The sequence below is a fragment of the Micrasema longulum genome, unplaced genomic scaffold (assembly GCF_059751315.1).
Source record: "Micrasema longulum isolate JH-2025_06_02 unplaced genomic scaffold, ASM5975131v1 h1tg001444l, whole genome shotgun sequence".
Classification (NCBI taxonomy): Eukaryota; Metazoa; Arthropoda; class Insecta; order Trichoptera; family Brachycentridae; genus Micrasema; species Micrasema longulum.
The window spans coordinates 307,307-335,241 of NW_028278630.1; the positions used below are offsets into that span (position 1 = coordinate 307,307).

A 27,935-nucleotide genomic window follows, 5' to 3' on the forward strand; every position below is an offset into this window, starting at 1 on the left:
GGCGCGCAATCTTACTGAAACGCAAACACGAAATATGATTGTTCTCCCGAAATAAAAACGCGTATCATCCAACTTTTACTGTCAGATTAGGGCAAGTTATGTAGGCGCTCAAATTAAGACCCCATAATCCTCAAAAGAACTTCACCATTTTCTGAAAATCTATAGGTAACAAGAAAATGTGAACGAGCTTTCTCGTAATATTATAATATACATCTATATGTATATCCAGGCGGCCATCGACTTATGCACGGTAGGGAAACATCACCTTTTTTACATTTTCAAAGTAAAGGTCTATGAAATACTGACTAGTAAAAAAAATCATTCTTGTTACTAACTAGTAGCATAAAAATAAATTCAAATTTGTTATTTTGAATTCCCGCAAAAACGGTAATTCCATTGGCCACGCCCCTAATACGTCGAAATTCATGTTTATTTGTTCCTGACCATTTGAATTTGTTTAGAACATTGTCACGAATCTTGACGTCGCAACTATCAAGGCTAAACATGTTGCGTTTTTCTAGAGACGTATTTAAAAACCATATTTTTAAATTTATATATGAAAACACTCCACAATATCCATATTGATTAAGAAAATACAACTTATTATTAAAAATCCATTTCGTATATTTTTATCGGTATTTGTAGTATGTGATATTTTCCCTATATGATATTGCGCATATTTTAAAAATTATGTTTTTTACATACGTATTCTGGTTTATATCATATTCTACATAATCAGGTTTAGTCTTGCGTTAGAACACGTGCCAATGCGTTGCGTATTTTGCCAATTTATTTGTGAATATTTAAATATTTTGCCCTTGTAAATTTACAAACATGAGAGAAACGGAAAAACTGCAGTCTTTATACGAATAAATTAAATAAGGACGCTAAACTAAATGCGACGGAAATAATAAGACGTGTTGACAAAGGGGAATCATTTTCTCCGATCGGCCATTCGTACGACATAAACAGGTCTGCAATAGGTATGTTATTTTTTTTAAAAAACAAGGATAAAATTTAGGAGTACGTTCAAATGTGGAATCACATCTTCAAATATTGTTTCAAAAAGACACGGTATAATAATGGATGGAATGGAAAGATATTAGTCATCATGGATTGACAATCGACATCAAAACGTATATATAGGCGAAGATGTATATTTTAAATTCTGTAATTTCCTTCCGGTAAAACAACTTTGTGACTACAAATTGATTGTAGATCACTTTGTTGATCTGGAATATAAAAAAAAGAGTTTCCCCCACTCACAACACTAGATTAAAAACTAAGTGCTCCCTGTTTGTTCCCCGAATTACAAATTATTTCGGAGAGCGAACATTACATTGCGTTCCAAGATTGTTCAATGATCTCCCACAAACCATCATTAACATGAAGGATCTTCAGACTAGTTTACTTGGGGCTAGTTGACCCAATTATTCAATATGGATTAAGAATATAGGGACTAAGTTTTAAATCTTATACGGATAGTCTTGAACTTACAGGTACAAATCTTAAAAATTATCGTACCTGTAAAAATAAAGATTGAGGCAAAACACAACAATAAAATATTATTTGATTTTGTTAACGTTTTGCCAATTAACAAACAGTGTCAGTATAAGATCATTTCCTCGATTGCAATTTTAAATCCAAAATAAACCACCAGATAATGACCCGACAAGTATCGGCACAGCAGCTGATGGTACCACGACAGAAAAACTACTATGGTGACAGAACAATGGGTAGTGTAGTACCAAAACTGTACAATTTAATACCAGCTAAAAATCGTGAAGAAAAAAACCTAATTTCATTTAAAAAAATATAAAACATCAAGTGAAACTTAAGTGTATAATTATATTTTATTCTTCAATTATTATTAAACTATGTACTTACTTATAAATTAAAAAAAAAAAAAAGTAATGTAACCCGCAGACAAGCTTCGCTTTGCGGGAACAAAAATACAATTATGTATGTTACTTATTTGTTAAAATGAATAAAACTTTAAAAAAAAAAAAAAAATGAAAAAAAATAACTGAAGAAATATATTCTGCCCGTTTATAAATAAATTTGTAAAATATAAATAAAATAAATGTAATATAAACCTGTCATAAAAAAAATAAAAAATGTGTCCCACTGAAAAGTCTTTAGATTTAGTGGGTCACAAATTCTTGCATGTATTTTTTAATTATAAAGTAAACGCTGCTCTGCAGCACTGAAACTCCCCTTTAAGTTTAAAAATTATTCAAGATAAGGCTCTTAGTTTCAATCATTAGACTAGTTCGACAAAATTAAAATGTTTTTATTTTTGTCCTCTTGTTCACTTCAATTGTGTTGACACAACTTATGTTAGTCAATAATGTATTCGATTTCATTATTTTACAGCAAATTTCTGGTGTCTCACAAAAATGCTCACTTTCGTACTTTGAAGGTATGTAATCAAATAAAATAATATATGTAACGTAAAAGCAAACACAATATCTTGTGGAGCAGAAAATATTCTTTCGAATGACGTTTGACAGAGGGCATTTTTTTTTTAACTTTTGGCGTTCATTTTTAAAGTAGGAAAAAAACGGAGACAACTTATGTTGACACCCAATAAATAAATAATTTCTAAAACGTTCGTTCCCATAGTTGAATTTCTTAAATTAATATACCATTATAAAACATAACTTCTAATTGTTTGCATGTTTTATTTTAACTACAGAAAAACAATTGTAATGATAATTTACTATACATCAATAAGTAGAAATATCACGCCATACTCAGGAAGGGGTAATCACCGTTACATGTAAACCAATTCTAGAAAACAGACCATGTTTTGATGGAAATTTGAACATTTGGGAAAAACACCAGTAAAAACGTATTCGAGAGCTTTTCTGACCAATTAAAGTCGCACGTAAACCATCGTTAAAGTTCCCAGAGTTGTGAAACTTAGTTTAACTAGTCTGTGATGAAGTGGAGGGAGAAACGGAAGGTTATATAAACGATCACTAATAGAGCATTATGTTACATGTTATATCACTGCGAAATAGCAGTCAATTATTGATATTTTTATTTCATTTCATTAGCAGGCATTTTTTAAGCCGAGCGCAATAAATACAAAATAACTCATTACGTTCACATTTTAAGCACTAACTTTGTGGTTATTAATTTAATTAAAGTTTTACTTTTTTATAAGTTGCTTTTTATGCATTTTTTATAGAATACATTTATAAGCTGTGTACTGTCTCTGGCGCTGATGACCTTAATATAAAGGAATCCATTATGATACATTGCCTCTGTCACTCCAAAGCTTTTTATTTTAGTCTTCTGTTTTTTGGAATGCAAATAGTTTGAATTATAAGGTAATTTTTTCTACGTTTGCCACTTGTTCATTTTATTTATATACAAGTGTTTTGTATTCTAATTTTATGATTTTTTTAATAAACTTTGTTAATGCCAAATAGGACACCGTTATTTTTTTAAGCTATGCATTTTTTAAATTCGGATTTGATCGACAAACGAAATAGATGATGACCGATTCTATCATCATTAGAATCGTGTGAATGCTATCTCAAATCAGTACAGAATTTTTAAAAAAATATAATAGAAATTAACAAAAACTTTTAGCAGTTGCTATTTATTGCTTTTGTGAAATTGCGATGCTAATGCTAAGTCATCCCTTTACCGAGTCGAGTAGGTTAAGGGTCAACAGGATAAGACGATAAGGTTCTCCTTGTACATACATGCTATATCCAATCCATTCCTCGTAGAGTACAGACATATAACATACTCGCCCCTTGGGGGAGAGCCTTAAGTCACGCACTCTCGGATTATGTGAGTATTAGGGTGTCAAAATTACATTTCATCTGATTGAGATGTTCTCGTGTTAAACTTTAATTAACACAACAGGGAATCTCGAATTTTATCGACTTTCCTGTTTTATTACCCTCGTTAGGATTTGAAGCTTAGAGTAGTGTAATGAATACAAAATAAATCGATTCACATGAAGTTGCCGTACTTTACATATATAGCATTGCAACAAAAATAAAGAACATTTTTGAGAAGGATAAGGATCAAGTCAAGGCATTTACAGAGCTTAGTTATTTATAAATTTATTGTATAATTTCAAAGAAATCAATATTACTGGAGTACATATGGAGCGTCCTCTGGTTAGGTAAGTATCTATCTTACTGGGTTAGCTTGTTTTATGTTGGATATTTCTTTTTAAATTAATTATAGGTAATTTGAATCGATTTTAAAAGACCTTTGTCCGCCTCGTGATCAAATAATCAGCGAGTTTGCCTAACATGTAAGAAGTTTGACAGGAAACATTTATTTATGAAAGCGTTTTCCACTAGAATTTTTCATTGTCAGGATTGGCACCTGGTTCAGTTCATATCTTAAAGAAAGAGAATATGATTTTCTATTTTTTTAATTTTCTTGCCTCCTCTTTCACAGTAGGAGCCGCTCGATTGTGGAATAATCTACCCACTAATGTTAGAGACGCCCCTTCTTTATTTACATTTAAGTCAAGATTGAAATGCCACTATCTAAATAATTAAATTGTTCCTTTATCCTTTTCTTTCCTTCCCATCCCCTCTCCTCTATTCATAGTATGGTGTTGATTTTTTTATATATTTTTATTTTGTTTTCTTTGTTTTTCATTTCATTTTGCTGAGCAAAACAACAAAATGACTGAGACTTTTTTTCAGATTCTCTAAGTTCAGTCATATCACTCCTCTACTTCGGGAACTACACTGGTTACTTTTTCCACGGAGGGTCGAATACAAACTCTGTTGGCTTATGTATAAGTCACTGCACAACTCTCTACTCCGGAATATCTAAGTGAACTATGCATTCCAGATGAACTAGCTGACAGGCGTCTTACGCTAAGATCAGCTACATTTAAGGCGAGAAGAAAAGTTATGATACCTCTACGCAAACAGCGCACTGAGTTCGGTGAACGCGCATTTGCGTTCGCAGGCCCTATGGCATGGAATGCTCTCCCAGCAGAGGGGCGAGGCTGTGAGAGTTATATGATGTTTCGAAAAAACTTAAAACCCACTTAAAAGTTTTGTGTTTCTGAAATGACTCCGCGTGTGACGTCAGAGGTTCTCTTCCACTTATCCTCGATCAGTTCTGCCCATTGGTCCATTCACTCTTTCATAATTGGTTGATTTATATGAACCAGTGACGTCTTTCAAATGGTTCGTTTTTACCAAAATGTCTTATATTATTTTTTTCGTACATTTCCAGAAAACTTTGATGTACAATTTAATGCTACAATTTTTACCGCGCGCAAGAAAACATTTATTGTATTCAATTTCCCGTAGGACTAAAGTTTCCTATTATTAAAAATACAATAACTAAGTACTGGATAGTTAAACTAGCCACTTTACAATACTGTAACATTCACCATTCCGCTGTGTTTGAAAATCCGTATTTCTTAAATTATTATATCTGTTTACGTTTTTGGAGTAAAATAACTAATTACTTTTTTATATACATAGGTCAGATACATATTATTTACTATTTCATTCTTATCGGTGCCATATTGAGCGCTCGGGGGGCAAAAATATCTCTTTCATTTGTGATTATTGCATGCAAAATCATAAAATCGGAGTATTCCATATTGGAAAAAAAGGTTCTTTGTATTGTTTTTTTGTTAAAATAAAGGCATTTGCAAATTTAAAAAAAAAAACATTTTATGGCACAAAACGATGTTCATAATAATGTCAAGGTAGAAAATTATATATTTTATTACTAAACAATTTGATTATTTATATTACTTTCATTATGGATAGCTTATATATCGCCTTTTTTGTAATATAATACCTTAAGGGCAATTAACAGAGTGATTCTAAAGATAAATAAATTTATTTTAAACTTTTAAACTTGTAATTTAAATAAAACATTTTCGTTATAATTAATGAGATTTGATTCTAATTTATAAGATATTTTTTCCTTAACTAATCCATATTCGGTACATCTCCTGTAATAATATTTTTTTATAATCTTTATATTTAGAACTAAAACTATAGTATAAATAAAATGAATTTTCATTTTTTTGTTGCTTAAAAAGGCTTTGGTCTTTAGCAAAAACAACTTCCAATACAAACAGTTTCAATAAAATATAAATAAAAAAAGCGAACGAACGTGAACTGTGAACTTCTTCGTTTTATTATGAATTTGTTTGCTTTCTGCTTTAATTAACTGAGAAGCCTCTTGCTCAAAGCGAGTTCATTTACGCCGATAAATAATACTACATTTCGTTAACTTACTGCAAAGTTTCTCATTCCGAGCTTGGCGGAATGCTGCCTCAAATTTTGTAGGACCGATTTGAAACAAAATGGCACTCAAGCCAAAGTCTGACTAAAGAAACGTCTACAATATTCTAGAAGATTGACAGGAATGAGACAGCCTTCGCCTTCTCGCTCTGGAAGCTTGCGTATGAACTTAGGCTCTTAGTCTCCATAGAAATTGCAAATTTAATTATTTTGCTAAGGCGTTGATTACAAGAACGCCTGTTTTAGCTTTGACCGGCAGGGCTTTTGTGTATATGTAAAAAAGCGGTAAAAGCTAAAAATCTTTTAGTGTGCGGGCGAAAAAAACAATACAGTTTTTTCAACGCGATTGCTACTCCCATGTAAAAATCCTAAATATAATAAAAACAAAGAGAATGATGCTCTTAATGATTAAATTAAGTCACTATCGTCATTATTCTATCCGCACCCAGTGAGACATAGGGCACTGCATAGGTAGTCGTCTACCATTGCAGCATATGGATTATTTTTATTACATATAATGCAATTCAGGGAAATAAAAAGTAAAAAAAAAACCCCATCCATTTGCAGCTACTACAGGGACTCTTTGTCAGCTGCGCATAGAGGAAAGTTAGTAAAAATATTTTTAAGGAATATAAACTCGATCCAGATTATAACAGATGATAAAAATATTAAAAAAATTAATAAATTAATGAAAAAATGTAACATGTTAGGCAAAAAAATATGCATTAAAAAAAAAGAAAAACAGTCCGCAAAAAAGATTAATGAGGGGAGAGGAATATATATGGACAGAGGCCAGCACGTCGATCCCACCCCTCAGGATCCCCTTAACACCTCTGTTTTTTTTTTAAATTAAAAAACAAAAGGTGTACAAAATTTACAAAAAAATTAAAGAAACAAAAATAGAAAACAAAGAACAAATATACATAAAAATGATGAAATTCATTGTTATGTATATAAATATACAAAACAATGAATTAATAAAAAGACTATTATAATCAGATCGCCACATATTGATTTTTTTGTAACATGATCAGGTTTACGCTTCAGGTGCCAGTCCAGGGACTATAAAATATTCTAAATGTAAATAAATCTTTCATGTTAACCATGCTGAAAATTGAGCCCGAGACCTCTTGCATGGTAGGCAAACGCGCTGACCATTACACCACGAGAAAGAGTATACTAACATCCAATTGATATATTTCATAAAATGAAATTAATGCATAAAAAAGCCAAATCTATCTTTACTAATGTTATAAATGCGAAACTGTTTGTTTGTTTGTGCGTCCTTCACTGTACAGGGATAGACAGAGACGGGAAGTAAAACTGGATGCTTACTTTTCATCCCGAAAATTTAAAAAAAAATCGAAAATGAGAAGGCGGTGAAATTTTATGTCAAAAATAATCAATTTGAAATTGATTCTTTCAATTTCTTAAATCGACTCGCTTTATCCACGAATAGTTTAGTTTGCTTTTCATTTTGGTTTTGTAGAAGGATTTTAGATTTGTGGACAGAATAACGATGCTACGGTACCATAGAATAACGAACCCTCGTATTTCCTTCGTAGCGATAGTTGGGGGACCAAGCTACTTTTATTGATTTATTTAACACTTTATATACATACACAGTTTAAATACATATAAGCCGGGCATATTGCCTTAAGGCAATTTCTTCCTACTTACCCAAACCGTTCAGTTTAAGAAAATTACAAGTACATGGACATATTGAATCTTACAATTAAAAACAAAGATTAAGAAAATACACAAAAAATTAACACTATACTATGAAGAAAGAAAAGGGGATGGGAATGAAAGAAGAAGGATAAAGAAATAACTTAAATATTTAGATAGTGACATTTCAATCTTGAATTAAATATAAATTAAAAAGGGTCGTTTCTAATATTAGTGAGTAGATTATTCTACAATCCAGCAACTACTACTAATGTAAAAGAGTAGGCAAGAAAATTAGAGCGATGAAAGGGTACTAAAAGGGTTCTCTCGTTACTAGAACGAAGATATAGTCTGTGTTTTGATAGAGGTTGGAAGAGTTCTCTCAGATAAAAGTGGGACTATTTAAAATATTGTGAAGAAGTGATAGAATGTGAATGTTTCTTCTAAGTACTGAACCAGTGTAGTTGCGTGCGATATTCGGTTATGTGGTCAAATTTGCGAAGATAGAAGATATATCGTATACAAACATTCTGCAATCGTTCTAACTTATCAAGTAATTCAGAGTTAGCATCTGGGTAACATACGTCCGCATAGTCAAGGAGTGGAAGAAGTAAGCTCTGAACTTATGTATAATATTTTCAATTTAGATAAAATGTATCATACCCCCGGCAAAATTCTTTTTGATAAACAAAAACTCTTATTGACAAAAGACAAAACTAATTAATAACCTCAATAATTTCTCCCTTTACCATGCGACCGAGTCGCGGACAAAAGTTAGTATAAACATAAATACTAAAAGAAAAATACAAAAACATGAATACGTATGTCAGTTCAGGAAAAGTTGAAAGTTCACCTAAAAAACAAATATTTTACTTTGACGCTGACAGCAGCATGCTCACCACATACCAAACACCGCATCTAAGGACATAAGTCGCATTGGCGGTGCCCACTTACACGGAAAAGTTGATCGTTGCCGAACAAGAAAAGCTACCTGAAGGAGCTCTCTGTAATCTGGTAGCTTTAGATATTTGTGTTGAAAGGAGGTAATCCAGAAGTCTTCAGTGACTGGAGGGGTTTAAACTGAATGGACATGATCAATTCGCAAAAATGATGACACAACTTTTTAAAAGCCTTGAAATTCGTTTTGGAAGCCACCAGATCTGTTTATCTGACAGGACCTATAACAGGGCCACGGATAGTAACGAGATGCTCCATTCGGTAAACATAGTGAGGGAAAAAGAGACAAAACCACAGGATGTGTTCAGAAGACCGATTAGGATATCTGCAGCAGCACGAAGGGGAATATCAGACGCTGACAGCAATCGAACCTGGGACCTCAAACGTGTAATTTACACATGATTTGTATCTAAGCGTAGCTATCGAGTTGAAAACACTCGTCCAGAGTTTCGGTTCTATTAACTGAACACGCATAGAACTTTACTCTTTATTCCCCTAGACACGGACTACATAAATAGAAAGAAAAAAAAAACATTTATAAAAAACAAATACGCGTAGATTTACGTTATACCAGCAGGTCAATATAAAAAGTGGTCAAAAATACTACAAAGCTCAAGACTTTTTGGATCCGGACGGTTCCTTGTGTAAAAAAGAGTCGAAACTCTGGATAAATACTTTGATGATAAAAAAAAAGAGGATGCGAACAGATAATGACCATGAAGCTACAAAAACGCAAGACATATTTATAAATACAATTAATTGTTGAAATAGATATTTGGGTTAATAATAAGACCAAGAATTATTGACCAATTTTATATTTTTTGCATTACAACATGCCAGGTTGCACGAATTACAGCACAGAAAACAAAAAATCATGTAATGTTGTCGATCCCACTGGGAATTTTTGCGTGAGGCAAACGTTTTAGCCATAACTCAACGGGAGATTATTTTATTTGATTTATTTAAAGAAAACAAAAGCTATTACAACAACAAAAAAACAATATTTCCAAGTAAACCAAATTTATAGGACAATTATAATTTTCTGTCTATCTCAATACAATGTTATCCAAAAACAAAAAAAAACATACCAGTGTCCCGGCCACTCTGCCACTTAACTTTTTTACTCAAGCGTCTTTTACGAGTGAACATATTTATTTTAATTCATGTAACCTATTTAGGTCTTTATTGAATGACTAATTGCAGATTGTAATGTACATGTGTTTATATATATACATATATACGAGTACATACCCAAACTAATATTATAAATGCGAAAGTGTGTTTGTCTGTTTGTTTATGTTTTCTTCACGCAGCAACGGAGCAACCGATCAACACGATTTTTAGCATAGGGTTACTGAAGGGCTGAAAAGAGTCAGTCATAGGCTACTTTTCATCCCGAAAAAAAATATCACTCCTTGGGAAAAATTCTTAGTGGAAAAATTAATTAATATTGAGGTTTTTTGCATAGCGATAGTTAAGAGGACCGGCAATCGATCAGTAGACTTTAAATTCCGAAAAAATATACCGTTTTTTGGGGAAAAAAATATTGTTAATCGGCAAAACTATTTTCTCCTTTTCCTATTTTCTCCACGTAAGTGTGGCCACGGGTAAATTCTATTAATATAAATATATATACATGTTTACATGTTACACTATTAATAATACCTATTTAATATTTATCTAGTCCGGGAAATCTAATTGTAATTATGTAGTATTTTTAGTCACTCTGTAGAATTAAATCGTTGTTAGAATTGTTCAAAAATATTAAATTACATACCTACCTACTTCAATGTAATATTTTATCAGTATTTATATATGTATATATATAAAGCATAAGGTAATTCGATAATTCAAAAAATAGAAATTATAATAATTTCCGTTTATAAGATCTACAGCTTGACTTTCTATACCATAAAATGCTTGAACTTTAATTTTATACATGTCATTTAAACGCCCTCTGGGCGTATAAAATAAATAAAAAAAGCATAAAAATTATAATAATATAGTGTAAATATATACCTATTCCATAAATAATTGTCAAGTTTAACTTACTGGTTTTATACTAGGTATAATATTTCTCAATTAAATAATAGCTCTTCGTTTGTTTTACATTTAACACAGAACAAAAGGTCAGTTTTTTGTTTGTATTGTTTAAAATAAACATTAAAAAAACATCGTGTAATTGATAAAATAAACCAATGTCCACATAGCTTACATTTATGAAACACATACATACGACCCCTTTTCCGATGTTTTACCTATATTTCGTACGCTTGAAATATATTTATATTTTTTCTGCAATCAATTTCTGCTCAGCCCAAAAGTTGGCAAAGATATAGGTTACAATAGAAGGCCGATCGGGGGCAAAGTTTTAATTGAAAAAGCTAAAAGTTACTTTGGCCGGCGGAAGGTAGGCTTCGAGGTACTTAAATTAAATTAAGCGGTATCCAAATGGCCCAAATTATACGTTACAACGCGAATTCTGGTCAGTTGTGAAACAGCTAATGACAGGAAATTTTGGAACGAGGGATTTCGTATTAATAAAAACAGAAAATCTATGGATTATGATCTAAGTGTATTGATTATGATTTATGATCTGATTTATGTCTTCTGCGTGCTCTTCCTATCTCTTTTTTAAGAATTATTAAGGGCATTGCAATAATTGCTAAATCTTAAATGCAGCTAGTGGTGGAGTGGTGTGTTCATTTATTATACGTCAATGCTTTGTGCACAATCGAGCTGAATTATAAACAAATTTGTTTGAAGGCTGGTTTAACAAACGGTAGCGCGTAGGACACAGCACATTTCGTCGTCAATATGCGAGTAGCATAATGTAGCTCAGAAAGGGGTGTTTTATAAGCGCTATAGTCACGCTACAACACGACTGGTACATAATTTACACAACAATAAGGAGTGAATAACCGAAATATCATAATGTCCCGTATATTTTTTCACTTTTGATGGGGTTCTAATTATGCGTCCGAATAAATTAATCCTAATTTAGATCGATTATGGAGATTGTATTCAGACGGAGAATTTCCCGTAAAATATGTACGCATTTTCGTGTGTCGGCGTTCAGTCGTGTGATGTGATTGAAGCAATTTCGAATATTTTAACATTAATAAAAGAGGGAAAAAATTTTTTGGGGAAATTTTTAATTGAATATGAAAAAATATTTCCCAGGGTTTTTGGCGTTTGGCAAACAATACGGTTTTATTAACAAACAAATTAAATGTTTTTCTGAAATCCCTACTTAATCCATGAATTAATTCAAGAAAAAAAATAATGCGTCTTTTTAAATCGTTTATATTTTCAAAGTTCAATTTTAAATCGTTTATATTTTCAATATTCATTTTAAATCGTTTATATGTGTTCGAACTTAATTTGTTAGGAAAATATTTTTTTTTATCGTTTAAGGACAGATTTTTTAGTTAAAGTATAATTAATATAAATATATGTAAATACATATGTATAAATATACATAAGTAACTGAAAAAACCCAACAAGCCGCTTTGAGTGGCTTGTAAGTGAAAAATTACACATTTAAGATTAATTCGATTTATTTGATATTTTATTTTATTTTATTTAGAAAACATACAGTCATACAAAATCAGTATTAAAAACAACATTTTTTTAACATAAAAAGACCAATTAAGTTTTCATAAATTAAAAAGATATAAACATTAAATGTGACAAAAAATAAAAAATAAATAAGAATTTTAAGTGAAAAAAGGATAATTGTTGACATTTGCGTTTTCCATGGAGGTAATAAATTAAAATAAATAAAAATACCGAATGTACACTCCGAGCCATCCACGCACACACATGAACGCACATATAAAACATACACAAACATATACATTACATGCGGCACATATACATAGGCGGCATATATTAAATTAAAAGTCAAAATAGATGCCGAATTTCTTTTTGTGTGCCCAAATGCTTGTTGACAAAATTAGATTTCACTCCTTAGGAAGTTTTTAAGATAAAATTTTATTGCAAAAGAGAAAAATTATTTAAAAAGGGTTATGGAAGTCTTGGCATTTACAGATTTGATAACCTGTCATTGGCTGGTTTAAACACAGGTGGAATGGTGAATGTTACACAGCTAATTAATGGTCGTAAGCCCGCCCTGTCAATGGCTTGACATTCACATTTTCTACCATAAAATGTTGTCCATCTTTTTTATTATACATTTATCTGAATAACTTTCTAGGGAGTTTATTAGTGAAACCTTTTAAAATTCGGACAAACTCAAAATATTGTGAAAAAATATAACATTTATGTAATACTCTTTATTTGTAAATTATCTTGAAAATCACGAAAGCGAACGAAGCGGACATCGCTTCGTTCATTTCAGTTGAAGAAAGAGCTTTTCTGAAAACATTAATCTAGGTAAAATGTAGACCGGTACCTTATATAAATTTTCAGATGCGCTGTAATGACTGAAATGTTATTCTGGCTGATTAATATTTTGTAAAATATTAAAATTTGCAAGAAAAAGCTTTTTTTAGAAATATCTTATAAGCGGTAAAATATATATTCAAGAAAAGTGAGAGGGAGTTAACACATTTATATAGCTCATTACATTGGTAATGTTAAATGTGTTTACTTGTATACAAACATTTGGATACAGGTACTCAGAATTCAATTGAATTTTATGATATTACTACCATCACGCCATTTCTTTGTAGGGGTAGGCAGAGAGAAAAGACCGCCACACACGTCTATCCTGGCATACATTTCTAGCTTCTTCCACATTCATAACGTCCTTCAGTTCTACCTGCATTTGACGTGACCAGACTTAAGATTTTGGTTTATCTGAGCATGCCACGTCTTTTTTGGTCGTCTTCATACCACGTTACCGTTCAATTTCACCGTATATACTTGTTTTTCCATTCTTTCGTCATCCATTCGTTTTCCACGACTAAACCATTTCAGAGAACCTTTATTAATCTTATTGATTATACATGACTCAGATTTACACTATTGCCTGATTTCATCATTCGTAACCCTGCCATACATTGATTTCCCACACATTCAGCTAAGAGATCGCATTTCGACCGCGTTCACTCGGCTTTCATCCTTCCTATGCCAGTTCCATGTTTCACTTCCATACATAAGTGTCCATTTTCTTTTTCTTTCTTCCTAAATATTAATAAATTATCTTATATTCTGTACTTTTACTATAACATGCTAATATGTCTATTTCTTTCTCAATCATATGATATGTATGGTGCCGTGGCGCAGTTGGCCAACTGTGAAACTGGCGTCGCAGGTTCGATTCCCGCCAGTGGCAAGAAAAACTCAAAGAAAGTTTTTTTCTCAATTGGTGTATTTTTCATAACCTCCTTCCATATCCCCTCTATCCCACCTGCTGACGAGCCTCTAAATAGAAGAAAAGGCCTTTTCAGACTAAAAATTCTTACGAAAATATATTCGATTTATGCCTCTAAAATTGATTAGTTTTCTTATCAAAATTCTGCAAAAAAAATGTTTGTATGAATTCTAGGTTGTTGTCCATTACCGGCTATTTACGAAAAACGTAAAACCTGTTTACTTTACTGAAAAAAATCCATGCTAGTTTATCGAATACTTTTTTCAAAAATATTTCAATACCGTCAAATCAATTTTTTTTTTCATCGTGATGTTAAGGTATGTTGTACTAACTTGCAGGTAGTATAATATTTTGGTGGAATAAATAATAATTCAATTAACCTCAATATAAAATCCTTTAAGCAACATAAAGCGAAAGATGAAAACAGCGTTTTCTGAATATGAAAACTGAAAGCAAAATATCGCAGCATAAAATGTTTACTTAACCATTAAGAAAATCTCAAAGAAAACAGAATAGATACTTCAAGAGCAGATTATAATTAACTGACAAATTTCCAAGTGTGTGTTTTCTTTTCCACAAAGGTAACGTTATTTTTGATACAAAATAGATAATTTGCTTTGTTTAATACACAGGCCAGAGATAGTATGCTAGTATTAATCAGGCTGCATAATATATAAAAATGTATACTGCTTAAAACGCGATATTTCAAAAGATGAAAATTCAAATTAACAACCATTTTCAAGATAATATGTTAACACAACGCATGTTTTGCAAAAGCAAACGAAAATAATGAAGCAATTTAAAATCGAGGAATTTTAGACTCTTTGATAATATATCGTACAAAATAATACCCTAGCGGGACATTTTTAACTTTATCTTCAACATCAACTTGGTTCGCAAAATGTATCCTAGAGGAAAAAAACTTTTCGCGATTTATTCTAAAACATTTTAGGAAAATGGACTTACCGTTGATGGAAAACTTTCTTCGGATGTCTTGAGAAGCGCTGTCATCTAAAGCAAAGGTGAAAGGAGGGCCGTTGATACTGGAGTCGTAGTCTTTCGCAGTCAGGTTGACTATTGGACCTGGTTCTTGATTTTCGTACCAGATAACTGGCATAATCTGTAGAATAATTATAAAAACAAAGTCAATTAGAAATGGAATAAATTCAAACGCAGACAGAAAAATACGAATGATGAAATAAATTCAAAATATCTTACGTTTGTTAGGAAAGGGGCGTTATCATTGATATCAGTCAATTCGATAATGACTTCTGTAGTAGACCTCAGTCCTGTGACACTTCCTAGTTCGTCCACTGCTCCTATAAGGACCTGCCAAGTTGAGAATCCTGTGGGAGGATCACGATCAAGTGGCTTAATAAGCCGAAGGCATCCGTCGTTGTCAATCGACATAAGTTTTTGTTGATCCTGTTTGACTATAAAATACACAATTTTTTGCGGAGCATTTCTGTCAGCTATATCAGGGTCGTACGCTTCCACCTGTAATGAAAAAAATAAAATAATAACCATGAACATTCAAAACAATATACGAGTTGAATACTTCTTTAAAAGATTTTGAGACCTACCGTCGCAATACAACCATCAAAAAGTTGTTCCTCGGCAATAACTTTAGTTATATTTGCTGTGAATACTGGTGGATTGTCGTTCACATTGTCAATGTTGATTATAACTTTGGCATAATCTTCGTGGATCCCATCGTAAGCTCGTACAGTCAATGAATATGTCGTTAGATTTTCGTAGTCGAGTTTGTTTTTCACACGAATCGTTCCAGTCAAGTTAGCGATAGTAAATGCGTCATACGTGTTGCCGTCAATAATGCTGTAGTTTACAGTTGACGCTAAAACAAAATAAATAGAATAAGACTCTTATCATACTAACTACGGTGTGCTCAAGTTGTAATGGATGATGAATAAACACACAAACCTGTATCGTTATCTAAAGCTATCACTTCGGTTACCAAGGCATAAATATTGGCATCCTCGGCAATAGCATCGGCGATATATGTGTCTTGTGAAAATTTCGGACTGTTATCGTTAGTGTCTGCAATTTCTATCCTAAATACCTGCTGACCCATGTTATGTTTTCCGGGTATCAAAGCAGAAGGCGAATTATCACTAGCTATTACTTTAACATTGTAAAAGTCTCTTTCTTCTCTATCAAACTTAACTAACGTGGTAATATTTCCTGTAATAGAATCAATTGCAAACAAGTCCAAATGATCCGCAAGTTCATAGGTCACTTGATTATGGGCGGAAGTTCCATCAGCATCAATAGCTTTGATTTGCATGACGGGAGTTCCAGGGGGCTCGTTTTCTAAGACACTTCCGGTTCTGACGTCGGTAAATACTGGTATATTGTCGTTCATATCTTCGACTTCGATTTGCACGATTGTTTCGGCAGCCAAATTGTATTTATTCTGAAAAAAAATATCAACGGAATGATAGAATTAAACGATTGTTAAAAATCAGTAAATATAATAAACGGTTACTGAATCACTTCCTACATACCTGCACTCTGACAGTAAGAGTATATTCCGTAATCTTCTCGTAGTCCAAATGCTTCGCAAGTTTGATGTAGGCGGTGTCTCCATCAGACTCCATCACGAAATTGTTCCACTTATTAGTCTGCTCTGTTTGTCCCGTTACCAACTCGAAGAGCAGCTCTTTCTCTTCGGGAATGTTTGAACTAAAAGTAAGAAGGATTATTAATTAATTACATCCCTCTAACGAGACAGCTGTAAAAGATAAGTTCCAGTTTACGCGAAAGAGGCGGAAGGAAATTTGCGGAACGGAGCGCATCGATTACGTATTATTCCATACGAGCGATATTTTTTACTTATTTTGCACGGTAAATAAAGCACCTCCAAATCCACTGTTTGCCGTTGGGGAGACGCCGCGCTTACCATAAATACCCAACGGCGATATCGCGTTTGTTTGTTTGCTTTAAAAAAATGGCAATATTGTGTTGGTCTTATATATCAGGCCGCGGATAAATGGGGCACCATTAGGCAAACTGGAGGCTATTTAAAACCCCCACACGACGCGGATTCGAGCTCAAATCTTAATAGCACATTACTTTATCCGGCCAACTGTGTCATGAGAATGCAAAACATTTTGAATGAAGACATTTTGCAGTGGGAACAAAACACGAGGGATAAGTTAATAACAAATTATTCAATCCGAAACAGTACAGTTGACAAATATTCTGCCACAAAAGAATATAACCCGTCGTAGCTCTAAATTTAACAATGTTTTGAGTATGTCCAAATGCTTGCAGACTGGCTGGATTTTCTCCCTAGGGAGTTGTTCATATTTAAATTTATTTCAACAGAGAGGAAAAACGTTTTTGAGAAGGGAATATGGAAGTCTAGGCATTGACAGGGCTTCTGACCTGTCATTGGCTGGTTTAAGTGGCCACTTTACGCACTGTGTAACATTCACCATTCTGCCCATATTCCAACATCCACATTACCTCAACTCTTCCATCTGTTGACTTTTGTGAAGTAAAAGAGCTGAAACCTTTATCACGTGGGTGAGATTTATCCGGCTGAACCAAATCACCTATGAGGCAACGCCTGAAAACAATTTTCCAATTTTATACTTCTTATTTTACCAGGTAGTTATTCAACAATGTTTGAGTATGTCCAAATGCTTGCAGACTGGCTGGATTTTCTCCCTAGGGAGTTGTTCATATTTAAATTTATTTCAACAGAGAGGGAAAACGTTTTTGTGAAGGGAATATGGATCAAACATGGGCAGAATGGTGAATGTTACACAGTGTGGAAAGTGGCCACTTACACCAGCCAATGACAGGTCATAAACCCTGTAAATGCCTAGACTTCCATATTCCCTTCTTAAAAACGTTTTCCCTCTCTGTTGAAATAAATTGTTGTAACAGAGCCAGAAGGTGAAGGCGAAGGTGAACATAGGCAGAATGGCGAATCAACAATGTTTTGAGTTTGTCCAAATTGTTGTAGACAAGAACTGGATTCAACCCCCAAGAGAGCTGTTAATATGAACCTATTGCAACAGAGATGGAGAATATTTTAGAGAAGGGAATATAAAAGTCAAGGCATCTATTTGGCCTTATGACCTGTCATTGGCGAGTTTAAGTGGCCACATTACACACTGTGTAACATTATGTTATTGTGTAACAGGCGATGCCTAGTATGTGAGTGAAATAATTAAATAAGATGAATCTCAAACACATCAATAAAGGTTTCAGCTCTTTAACTTCACAAACATCAACAGATAGAAGAATTGAAGGAATATTGATTTTCAAATAAAGGTAGAATGGTGAATGTTACGCAGTGTGTTAAATGGCCACTTAAACCAGCCAATGACAGGTCATAAGCCCTATAGATACCTAGACTTCTATATTCCTTTCTCAAAAATGTTTTCCCTCTCTGCTGCAACAAATTGAGCTCTTAATTTTACTTACTTTGTCCTCATTTGGATATTGTTAACACTAAATTTTGTGACTTCAAAAAAACTTTGAAACACTCTAAAATGAAATATTTTTCATTGTGTAATTAATTTAGGTACCTTTTAATATATTTAATTTGTTAAATTTTGAATCGGTCAATTTTGTTATGTCGTACATTTATTATGTCTAAAATTTTCTTCTCTTAAATACACATGTATATAAATATATGTGTGGTATTAAAAACTTCCACTTAACAGATTCGTACATAAACCTACATTCAATAAGGAAAAACATTATAAATATGTCGTTTTATTTGCAATTAATGTGCTATTCAGAATCGGGTTGTGGTCCTGTGGCTGGCGTCTCGGACTCACGGGTCAAAGGTCCGTGGTTCGAATTCCACTCTACCCCAACTTAATTCCCATTTCCTAATAGTGAGTTATTGACAACTCGTTAAGAATGGCCCTCAAAAATAAATATTTAGATGAATCGTAAAAACGCAAATATATTTTTTTCAATTAAAAAAAATGGATGTCGGAATGAAAACAAGATACTCATCAGGTACAAAGATGAACTTAGCCGTAAATAAAATAACATATATTTGTTCTTATTTCACTACCCTTTCGTTTCTTCGCAGTCAATCGCAATTTCACGGTCAGTGATTCTTGAGCAATAAATTTATCTCCAGTTTACTCGTGTGCGGTTTACGAAGAGTTCAATCTTCAGCCTATTTGTAAGCCAATATCGGATTACGTCTAGGGATGGGGCTTTGAGTGGATCAATTGAAGAAGAATGGGGAGCAAAGAACAGTATGGAAAGTGACTGAACAGAGTGATTTATATCATAAGTAGGCACATGAATTGAAAGGGTCGAATCGAATTGAGAATCGACAGAAAAAAGTGTGTTTGTATAAACACAAGAAAACTTTAACTTTTTGTGGCATATCTGATTCAAAACATTTAAGTGCGTTCGTGAGAATTCTTGAAGTTTGTAGAAGTTTATTCCAGAAATTAAAGACAAGTGATACTTAAATCCACAAATATTACAGAAATCATTATTTTTTAGACGATCCAATAGGTAAATACCACTGTTTCTACAATTGTGAATTTAAAAGGGTCTATGAAATACTGTCGAGCAAAAAAAAGAATTTTGAATTAATTAAATTTTAATTTTTAAAACGTCACAATTCGGTTAGACATATACCGTCGTTTATGACCATTTAAATAAACCGTCGTATATTTCACGAATCTTAACGTCACGATTGTCAAGGCCAATGGCGTAGCATTTTTGTAAATGCGTATTTTTTAACAATTTTATTTTAAACATTATAAATGAAAACATATTTCCACAATCAAAGAGCAACGACGGATGTGCGAGAAATCCGATATTGACTTTATTTTATGATTCGTTATGATCGTAGAACAACGACGTATGTAATTTTCTTCAATTTTACATAATAGCGGCTTAAATTATTTTTTTGGCACTTTATGTCACAGTTTGATAAGTACGAAAGTTCATTCATTGATACTTTGGTAAGATGTCCAAATATTTTTTTTGTCCATCATTGTTCTATGATCACGACAATTTGATCGTATTTATTTATTTAGGATAATAAACCACGATGGCGCTGTATAATGAGCATTCCAATACGCCTTGCAGCTACAGTGCGCATAGGCGGGTTTCCCCATTTGTAATTAGGTTAAATTTTAATAATTATTTAGGAGCTTTAAGATAACAACACGTTTGGCAGCTACATAGCGCACGAACGTTTAAAAATATAGCCGCCATTTACACTGCACAAAAAAATGAGCAGGAATTTTTTTTAAATTCATAAATAATCGACAAATACCCACACACCGCGTAAAATATATTAATGTTTAAAAAATTCAATAGAAGATAGACAAGTAACGTGTTTTGTAGAATATTTTTTATTTACTACTCCTTAGACTGCAGGATTGTATATCTGATGATCAAGTTTATAACCTTAAGCGTCCGCCGGCGCCGCTCATGCCATCATTTTGTAAAAATGTCGCTATAAATCAATTTGTTGCATGCAACTCTGTTCATGTACATTTAAGATAAACAATTTCTTTCAAAAATATAAAAAAGATAAAATTTCCTATAAAATACAACATTTTATATCAGACAGTTACACGAATGAACAGTTAAGTAAATTGATTAAAATATCAGATAAATGGCATTTGCTGCTAATTAGTTAATTATCTGCTCACCTGTGTAACTTATGTACTTTCATATACAGCAGAGTAAGAAAATATTAGGATATTTATATCAATATCAAAATATTCGATGTATATCAAAAATATATTTATTTCAAATAAATAAGCGATAAAGAGAAACAGACATTCAAAATACAGCAATATGTATTAAGCAAGGAAAATTACAAAGGCAGACATCAATATATTTAAATATCATCAGACGTCGATTCAATGACATCTTTGTTAAATGTTAATTTAAATCAGGATGTTTGACTTCAGGGTGTTGGTTGAAATATTTAAAGAAGAATACAAGTCTTTTAACTACCCAGCCTGGTTCTAAATTTGGACTGACCCAAACCTAAGGATGAAATGTATCTCTGCAAAGCTGTTGCCGCATATTCCGGTCCACAACTCGGAACAAATGCGACTTTATGGTGCCCGGAGAATCTCAGTAAAGTTAAACACATAGAAACGCGGGAATGTCGCGTAGAAAACATCCATTATATTATAAATATAATTGATATGCATACACAGTAATATATATTCTTCGAACCCTGATTTACAGTTTTTGACTCATTTTTAAATAAGCTTGAATAAAATATTTTGGAAGTTACAAGAGTATACACGGTATTCAGAGCCAGACCACGAAACTTTGGAGAAACATTACTCATGGTAAACTTTTTTTAAATCCTTTTTTTTTTCAAAAACTTATTTATTTATATGAAAAAAATTCATTATCATGATTTTAAAATAAATAAAATTCTTTATATCTCAGACTAGCATCTCTGTCACAAACCCTTACCCCTTTCCTACCCAACCGCTTCCCTAGTCCTCATTCGGTGCGTTAAAAAATACGATTATCTAAAAAATTCATAAGAATATTTTTAAAGGTACGTCATTAAAAAATTTACTCCGAAGTTTCGCGGTATGGCCCTTAAAAACAGTGTATAGTAAAAAAAAGGTATATTAAAACAAAAAGATGACTTACACAGCTCTCAATGTGGTGATGGCCAAATTATAGTCGGAGAGGTTTTCCTTTAGGCGAATACGACCAGTTGGGTACTCTGTGAAGGAGGGACTCTTCTTATTGGATTCCACCACTTGAATGTCCAGGGCTATAGAACTGGTCTGCACCGGGTTGCCCATATCTCTCACTGTAGCCGACAACTTGAACTTGTACGTTGGCAATTTCTAAAAAAACAAATTTATTAACATTCGCCAAATAAACGTGACAACATCCAAGTTAAAAAAAAAAAAAAAAATTTTCATTGATAAACCCTTAACGGTATACATACAATTAACAAATTATTTTTACTTTTAAAATTCACATTCTACTGTTAATAATAATACATCTTTTGTAAAGGTTGTCTGAGTCTTTTGTTTAGTTTTGTCTGGTAAGTTTATTGTATAATTTCAGTCAATGGTTTATTAGTCTCGATTGTCTTTTTTTCGTTTTAAAAGGTTGTCTATGTTATGTTTCTGATATTCTCGTATTGTGTTCATGTTTACTACAGTTTTTTTCAAGTTTTAGGTCTTCGTCTACAATAACATTAGTGGCTAAGTTTAGAAGACACATTGAATTATTTTTTAAGTCATTTAAAAGAAAAATTAATTTGTAAACCACAATACCAAATTCAGTTCAGTATCAAAAAAATAGAAACGTAATTATAACTGGTTATTAAATCGGGTTGAAGTCCCGTGGCTAGTGTCGCAGATTCACGAGTTTGAACCCCGCTGTCTCACAACATAATTTTAGTTTTTTAATAGTGATAATTTCCAATTCGTTGACAAATGACCTCGAGATTGAAATATTTGGGTAAAAACTAAAAATTAAATTTCTCTAAAAAATACTGCAAAATCATTTTTATTGCGCAGTTTTCGAGTGTTTTTGTTGTAAATTGAGAATAACTCACTTTAGTTTTGGCCATTTGACTTAGTGTTCGCGTTCAGTATTGTCGCTTTTAGAAATATTATCCGCGTGAGTATTTTCCAACTCCATAATAAACAGTATACATCAGCAATTAATTGTGATATTTGAAGTTCAAATAAAACACAAAGCTTCGTCAAAACGGTGTACATTAATTGTAATTAATACATTGAAGAAAATGTCGTGTAATTGAGATCATCAACTCGTGTACAAAGATTTATTGTTTGTATAAATTCATTTAAGAATAAATAAAATCATTTACATTATCTAACGTTTATTTGAAGAAATGAAGTGTGAAATATATATCATTAATTCACTATACCGTAGGAAAAAAATAGGGTTCTTGTTGATTATGGTAATTCATTTTTGAACCGCAACAGGCCAGGAGGCCCAATTTCAATGGTGAATTACACCACAGAATACCCAGTCCTAAAAAACACATTTTTTAATTCTTGTATTACTAACTAAATCATCGTATTAAAACCTTGACGAAAAATTCAATGTTAAGCAATTTTTTAAGTGACAAAGAACTTGAAGATCTGCTATTTTAATCCATAAAAATATAGTAAAAGATGAGCTAAGTTTACAGAAATTTTCTTACTTGACAAATTGGCTCTATATGAGTATTTAAATTAAATCTATACTATAATTTATCGTAATTGATATGAAACAAAACCAATATAATTTATGATAAATACTAATACAAATTATCTAAATAAAAGAAAACGGTTTTGAAGTTTTAAAGATAACAACTGTTTTATTTTTTTTACGATGTATTATTATTTTCTGTTTTTCTTTATATTGCGTATTTTTTTTTCTCGAGTTTATTCGAAATTATATAACTCCAAAATAACTAAATAAATAAAACAGTCTTAGTCACTCTCCAAGCACAAGATCTCGTCACTTTTTTAGAAAGTAATATCTAAAACATTAAAAAATGTTAAAAGTAGATTGTATAGAAAAAAAACATGTGTCAATTATGTAATTATATAAATGAATATTTGTATGCTTTTGATTGACTTTTACTATGTTTTTTACTATGTTTTCTTACTATATATTCAAATTTGTTTTTTTTTATACTTTTTTTTCCAGTTTCAGTGCTGCAGAGCAGCGTTTATTTTATAATAAAAAAATACAAATAAGAATTTGTTACCCATTAAGTCTAAAGACTTTTCGGTGGGACTCACTATGTGTGCTTCATTGTTTTTATATTTTGACTGTCTTAGAACGGGGAAAATAACCATAATTAGACAGTTAAAGCAACTTTGTATAAATGTAAATTTTATGCATATGATTAGATAAGTTTTATTTCTACAAATAGATATAAAGAAATAAAAAACACTCCATTTACTTACGTCGATTGTTTTATTCAGGAATATGACTCCAGTATCTGGGTCTATATGGAAATAAGCGCTATCGGCTGACGTAGAGTCAAGACTGTAATGAACTATGGAGTTATTCCCGTCATCAATGTCAGTGGCCGATATCCTCATCACTTCTCTTCCACTCAACAAGTCCTGAGGTACTGATTCTAGATACGACTGAAAAAAACAAGCAATTTAATTGAAAATCTTATACAGTATAAACAAGTCACCTAAAAATCTAAAAGTCACACAAACCACAACATTTATCTCGTGAGGATGCTTGGATTTTGCATTTTCTAAAACTAAAAATCAATAGGGAGAAAATAAAAAAGGTGCAGTACAAATAAAAAGAATGATAAATAAATCGGGGGGAATTTGAAACCATGCAATCGTAAACTAAAAACAATTAAAATCATAAAAGGCAATTTTCATTGAGACCAACCTTCCAAATGCCACCACGAAAGACCTGGTTGATAGTAAATGGCAACAGATAATTAATATTTTTAATCTTTACAGTAAGTTTAAACTAAAATAATTAAAACTAATGCAAATATTGAAATCCCTAAACCAATTTAAGTAATCAATGCGATTGAATCGATAAATAGAGATATCTTTGATCAACCAAATGGCCATGGTTGGTTCTCTCGGAACACTCAAAACAATTATAGATGAAAAACGATGGAAAAAAATAATGAAAACAATATTTCCTTACATGATGAGTACATTCAGGTATTATGAAATTGGGATGGAGGAAAAAATAAATTATTAAGTACTTAAATGACGATACTCAAAACTTTTTAAATGCATATAAAATCATCGAAGACAAATTCTGGTTTGCTGAAATGAAACATTTATAAATAACGATTGATCGGAATTAAATTATGCAAATTTCAATTTGATATAATATCACATTATGTTGAACTTGATCAGTTTTAAATTGATGCATAAATAAAATACTTACAACTTTATCGAAGACTGGTGGATTGTCATTAATATCTTCAATAACAACTCTGATTGTACAAACATCGTCCAAATGTGGTTGTCCATTGTCGCTGGCTCTAACAGTAATATAGGCTTCTTTTTCTCTCGCTGGCTCATCTCTGTCAAAGACCTGTTAAAAACCAATGAATAATTATAATAAAATAACAGTAAGAGCTTTGAGAGAACATGCAGAGAGTGTTATCTTTTTCTACAATTCATACCGAATTGAATCAAAAGAATGGTGAATATCTGATGTTTGAAATTATTTTCAGAATATTTTTTTTTCCATAAAAACTGAAAATAAATTCGCCCGGTGGATGAAAATAATATCGCACAACTTTTATTATTAATGAATCCTTAAAATAAATAGTAATAAAATGAAATATTTTTAACACAGTTTTTTTCATTACATTGACATTTTTGTTATCCAACATTTACTTAATAATTTTCGAAATTTGTAAATAAATATTTTATAATAGAAGATACCCACTTAAACAAAAGCGCTTTTTTGTCAAATAAAACAAAATAATTCAACGAAGCCGAGGGATTTTTATTGATATGTTTATCCAAATCGTCAACTTTAATATTAATATCAATAACGTTTTCTTATAAACGCTATCCGTACAAAACGATATTATAAAAAAAATGCCGACTAAAACATAATGGGGTACTTTTTCTTATTCCTCGTCATAAAGAATATTTCAGGCATGTACGGAACAAGATCAACGCTCGGTTATAACAGTTTAAAGGCCAGAAGGGATGTGTATCTAACTGCGCATTTCTTTCTGTTGTTGCGCGGAATTGTCAACAACTCTGAAATTATGCGGAGCGTTAGTTTTTATGTTCCGAATTAATTACCCTACATAGACAGCGTAAAAATAAAATATTCCAGATTCCAATATACAAGACCGGCCTACCAAGGGCTCTGCCTGTTAGAAAGGCTACCTCTATGTTAAATGATATTAACATATTACAACAGAGTTGAAGAACATTTTACAGAAGGTAATATGAACGTAGTTATGCAGTCCACAATCTCGAAAAGATTATATATTGATTTTATCGGGTGCAGTAAGGTCGATTCTATGTTCTGCTAAAAACAGCCAGACCGCTTTCATATAAAAAAAAATATTAATCACCTCCGGAAAAAGGTGTCGATCACAAAAACGGCATTTTTCAAATTGCAGAAAACACCCACAAAACTAGAAAAATCTTACGGTACTTTAAAAATCTTTTGAATTGGTCAAATACACAATAAGATTCTTTTTTGTAATATATTTAAAAAAACTTATGAATTCATTGTTTATCGTTTGTTAAAGTCAAAAACATTCAAACTATTGTGTAGATTTTATAATTCACTCTTTTCACAAAATGGCTTTTATCTCAGTTTCACTTTTCTATGGCTGGCTGCTTTCTGTATAACTACGTTCGTATAGAAGTCTTGGGATCTACAGGGCTTATGACATGTCATTGGCTGATTTAAGTGGCTTCTTTACACACTGTGTAACATTTTATTTTTTTAAAGCCAATCAACTGGCTTAAGTAAGCCCTAATTGATTGTCATTGATAAGTAATACTAAATCTGAAATATCTTAAAATCTACTTAAATTTACAAAATGTATAATTAACAAAAGGTGTAAATATGGCATAATATAGGCGGAAACGGCAAGTGTGACATTGCTAGTCAGGAGAGACAACACCGCTTGCTTCTTGAATGCCTGCCCTTGCTGTAAACACATCGACAGTACCGTTTAGTGAGATTTCGTTCACTGTTCTGAGATCCTTGGCAGAGGGAAAAAGAATCCGATGTTAGTTTTATAATTTCCTACAGCAACGACAGGATTGGTACACAAGTTACGGCGAGGTACATTAAAGTTTATCTGAGCAAAGATATCATGGGCATCTAAGATTCACCAAAGATATCCATGGGTAAGGATAGCATTCACCATTTTGCCCATATTTTGGCCTTATTATTTTAATTATATCTATATGTATGAATTAAAATATTCCATTTTGTAATGTACATATATAAAAATAAATAAAACTAAATAAAAATTAATTGAAATAGCTTTGAAACCGGTTGGTAGAAAAAAAAGGGATTAAAAACAAAGTAGTTTTAATTTCTTTTATTTACATGTGATTATTTGAAACGTATGTTCAATAAACAACAACAACAAACCATCACACCGTTTTCCCGTAGGGGTAGGCAGAGAGGATAGAACGCGATATAACTCTGTCCTTGCATACATACTTCGCTTCCTCTACATTTATACATCTTCTCATACACGCACGCCGATTATTCATACTCTTGACATGCATCCATCAACACTCGCATAGTAGATCCTTTTAGCCGTTCTTTCGCCGGCCATTCGCTCTACACGTCCAAACCAACGCAGCACCCCTTTCTTGATTCTGTGGATAATGCAAGTCTCAGCCTTAGATAGTTCACAGATCTCGACATTTGAGAATATTTTTAGGGAACACATTTTTTTTTCTTAGCTGTATCGTTCGCTGAACGGCTTAATGCTTCTTTTCGTTAATTACATAACGTGTTAAACATCAGTGCGTTATGAAACAGCAAAAACAATAATTCCATTACTGTACTTTAGAAGAACTACTGAATAAGAACAAAAGATTAGAGGAAAACTACTCAAGCCATAAAGCATTACAGTATGAATGTTTTTATGGTGATTAATGATTCTTTTGATAGTCATTTCCCTCATTAATCGGTGATAAATTGCGCACATGAAAACCTGCCTATTTAGCTGTGTGGGTTTC

The 27,935-nt window shown here is 32.1% G+C and overlaps 1 protein-coding gene across 1 annotated transcript in view; it reads right to left on the reverse strand.

Moving 5' to 3' along the window:
* The window catches only part of shg (DE-cadherin), a 91,681-nt gene that overhangs the window by 41,045 nt on the left and 22,701 nt on the right, over positions 1 to 27,935 (reverse strand). Inside the window, exons 4-11 of the mRNA XM_088235802.1 lie at positions 25,141 to 25,290; positions 24,171 to 24,356; positions 21,877 to 22,079; positions 16,755 to 16,932; positions 16,171 to 16,663; positions 15,813 to 16,084; positions 15,448 to 15,726; positions 15,196 to 15,349 (exon numbers count right to left, since the gene is read on the reverse strand). Of these exons, the coding sequence (XP_088091928.1) occupies positions 15,196 to 15,349; positions 15,448 to 15,726; positions 15,813 to 16,084; positions 16,171 to 16,663; positions 16,755 to 16,932; positions 21,877 to 22,079; positions 24,171 to 24,356; positions 25,141 to 25,290 (1,915 nt within the window). The remainder of the gene's footprint in view (positions 1 to 15,195; positions 15,350 to 15,447; positions 15,727 to 15,812; positions 16,085 to 16,170; positions 16,664 to 16,754; positions 16,933 to 21,876; positions 22,080 to 24,170; positions 24,357 to 25,140; positions 25,291 to 27,935) is intronic.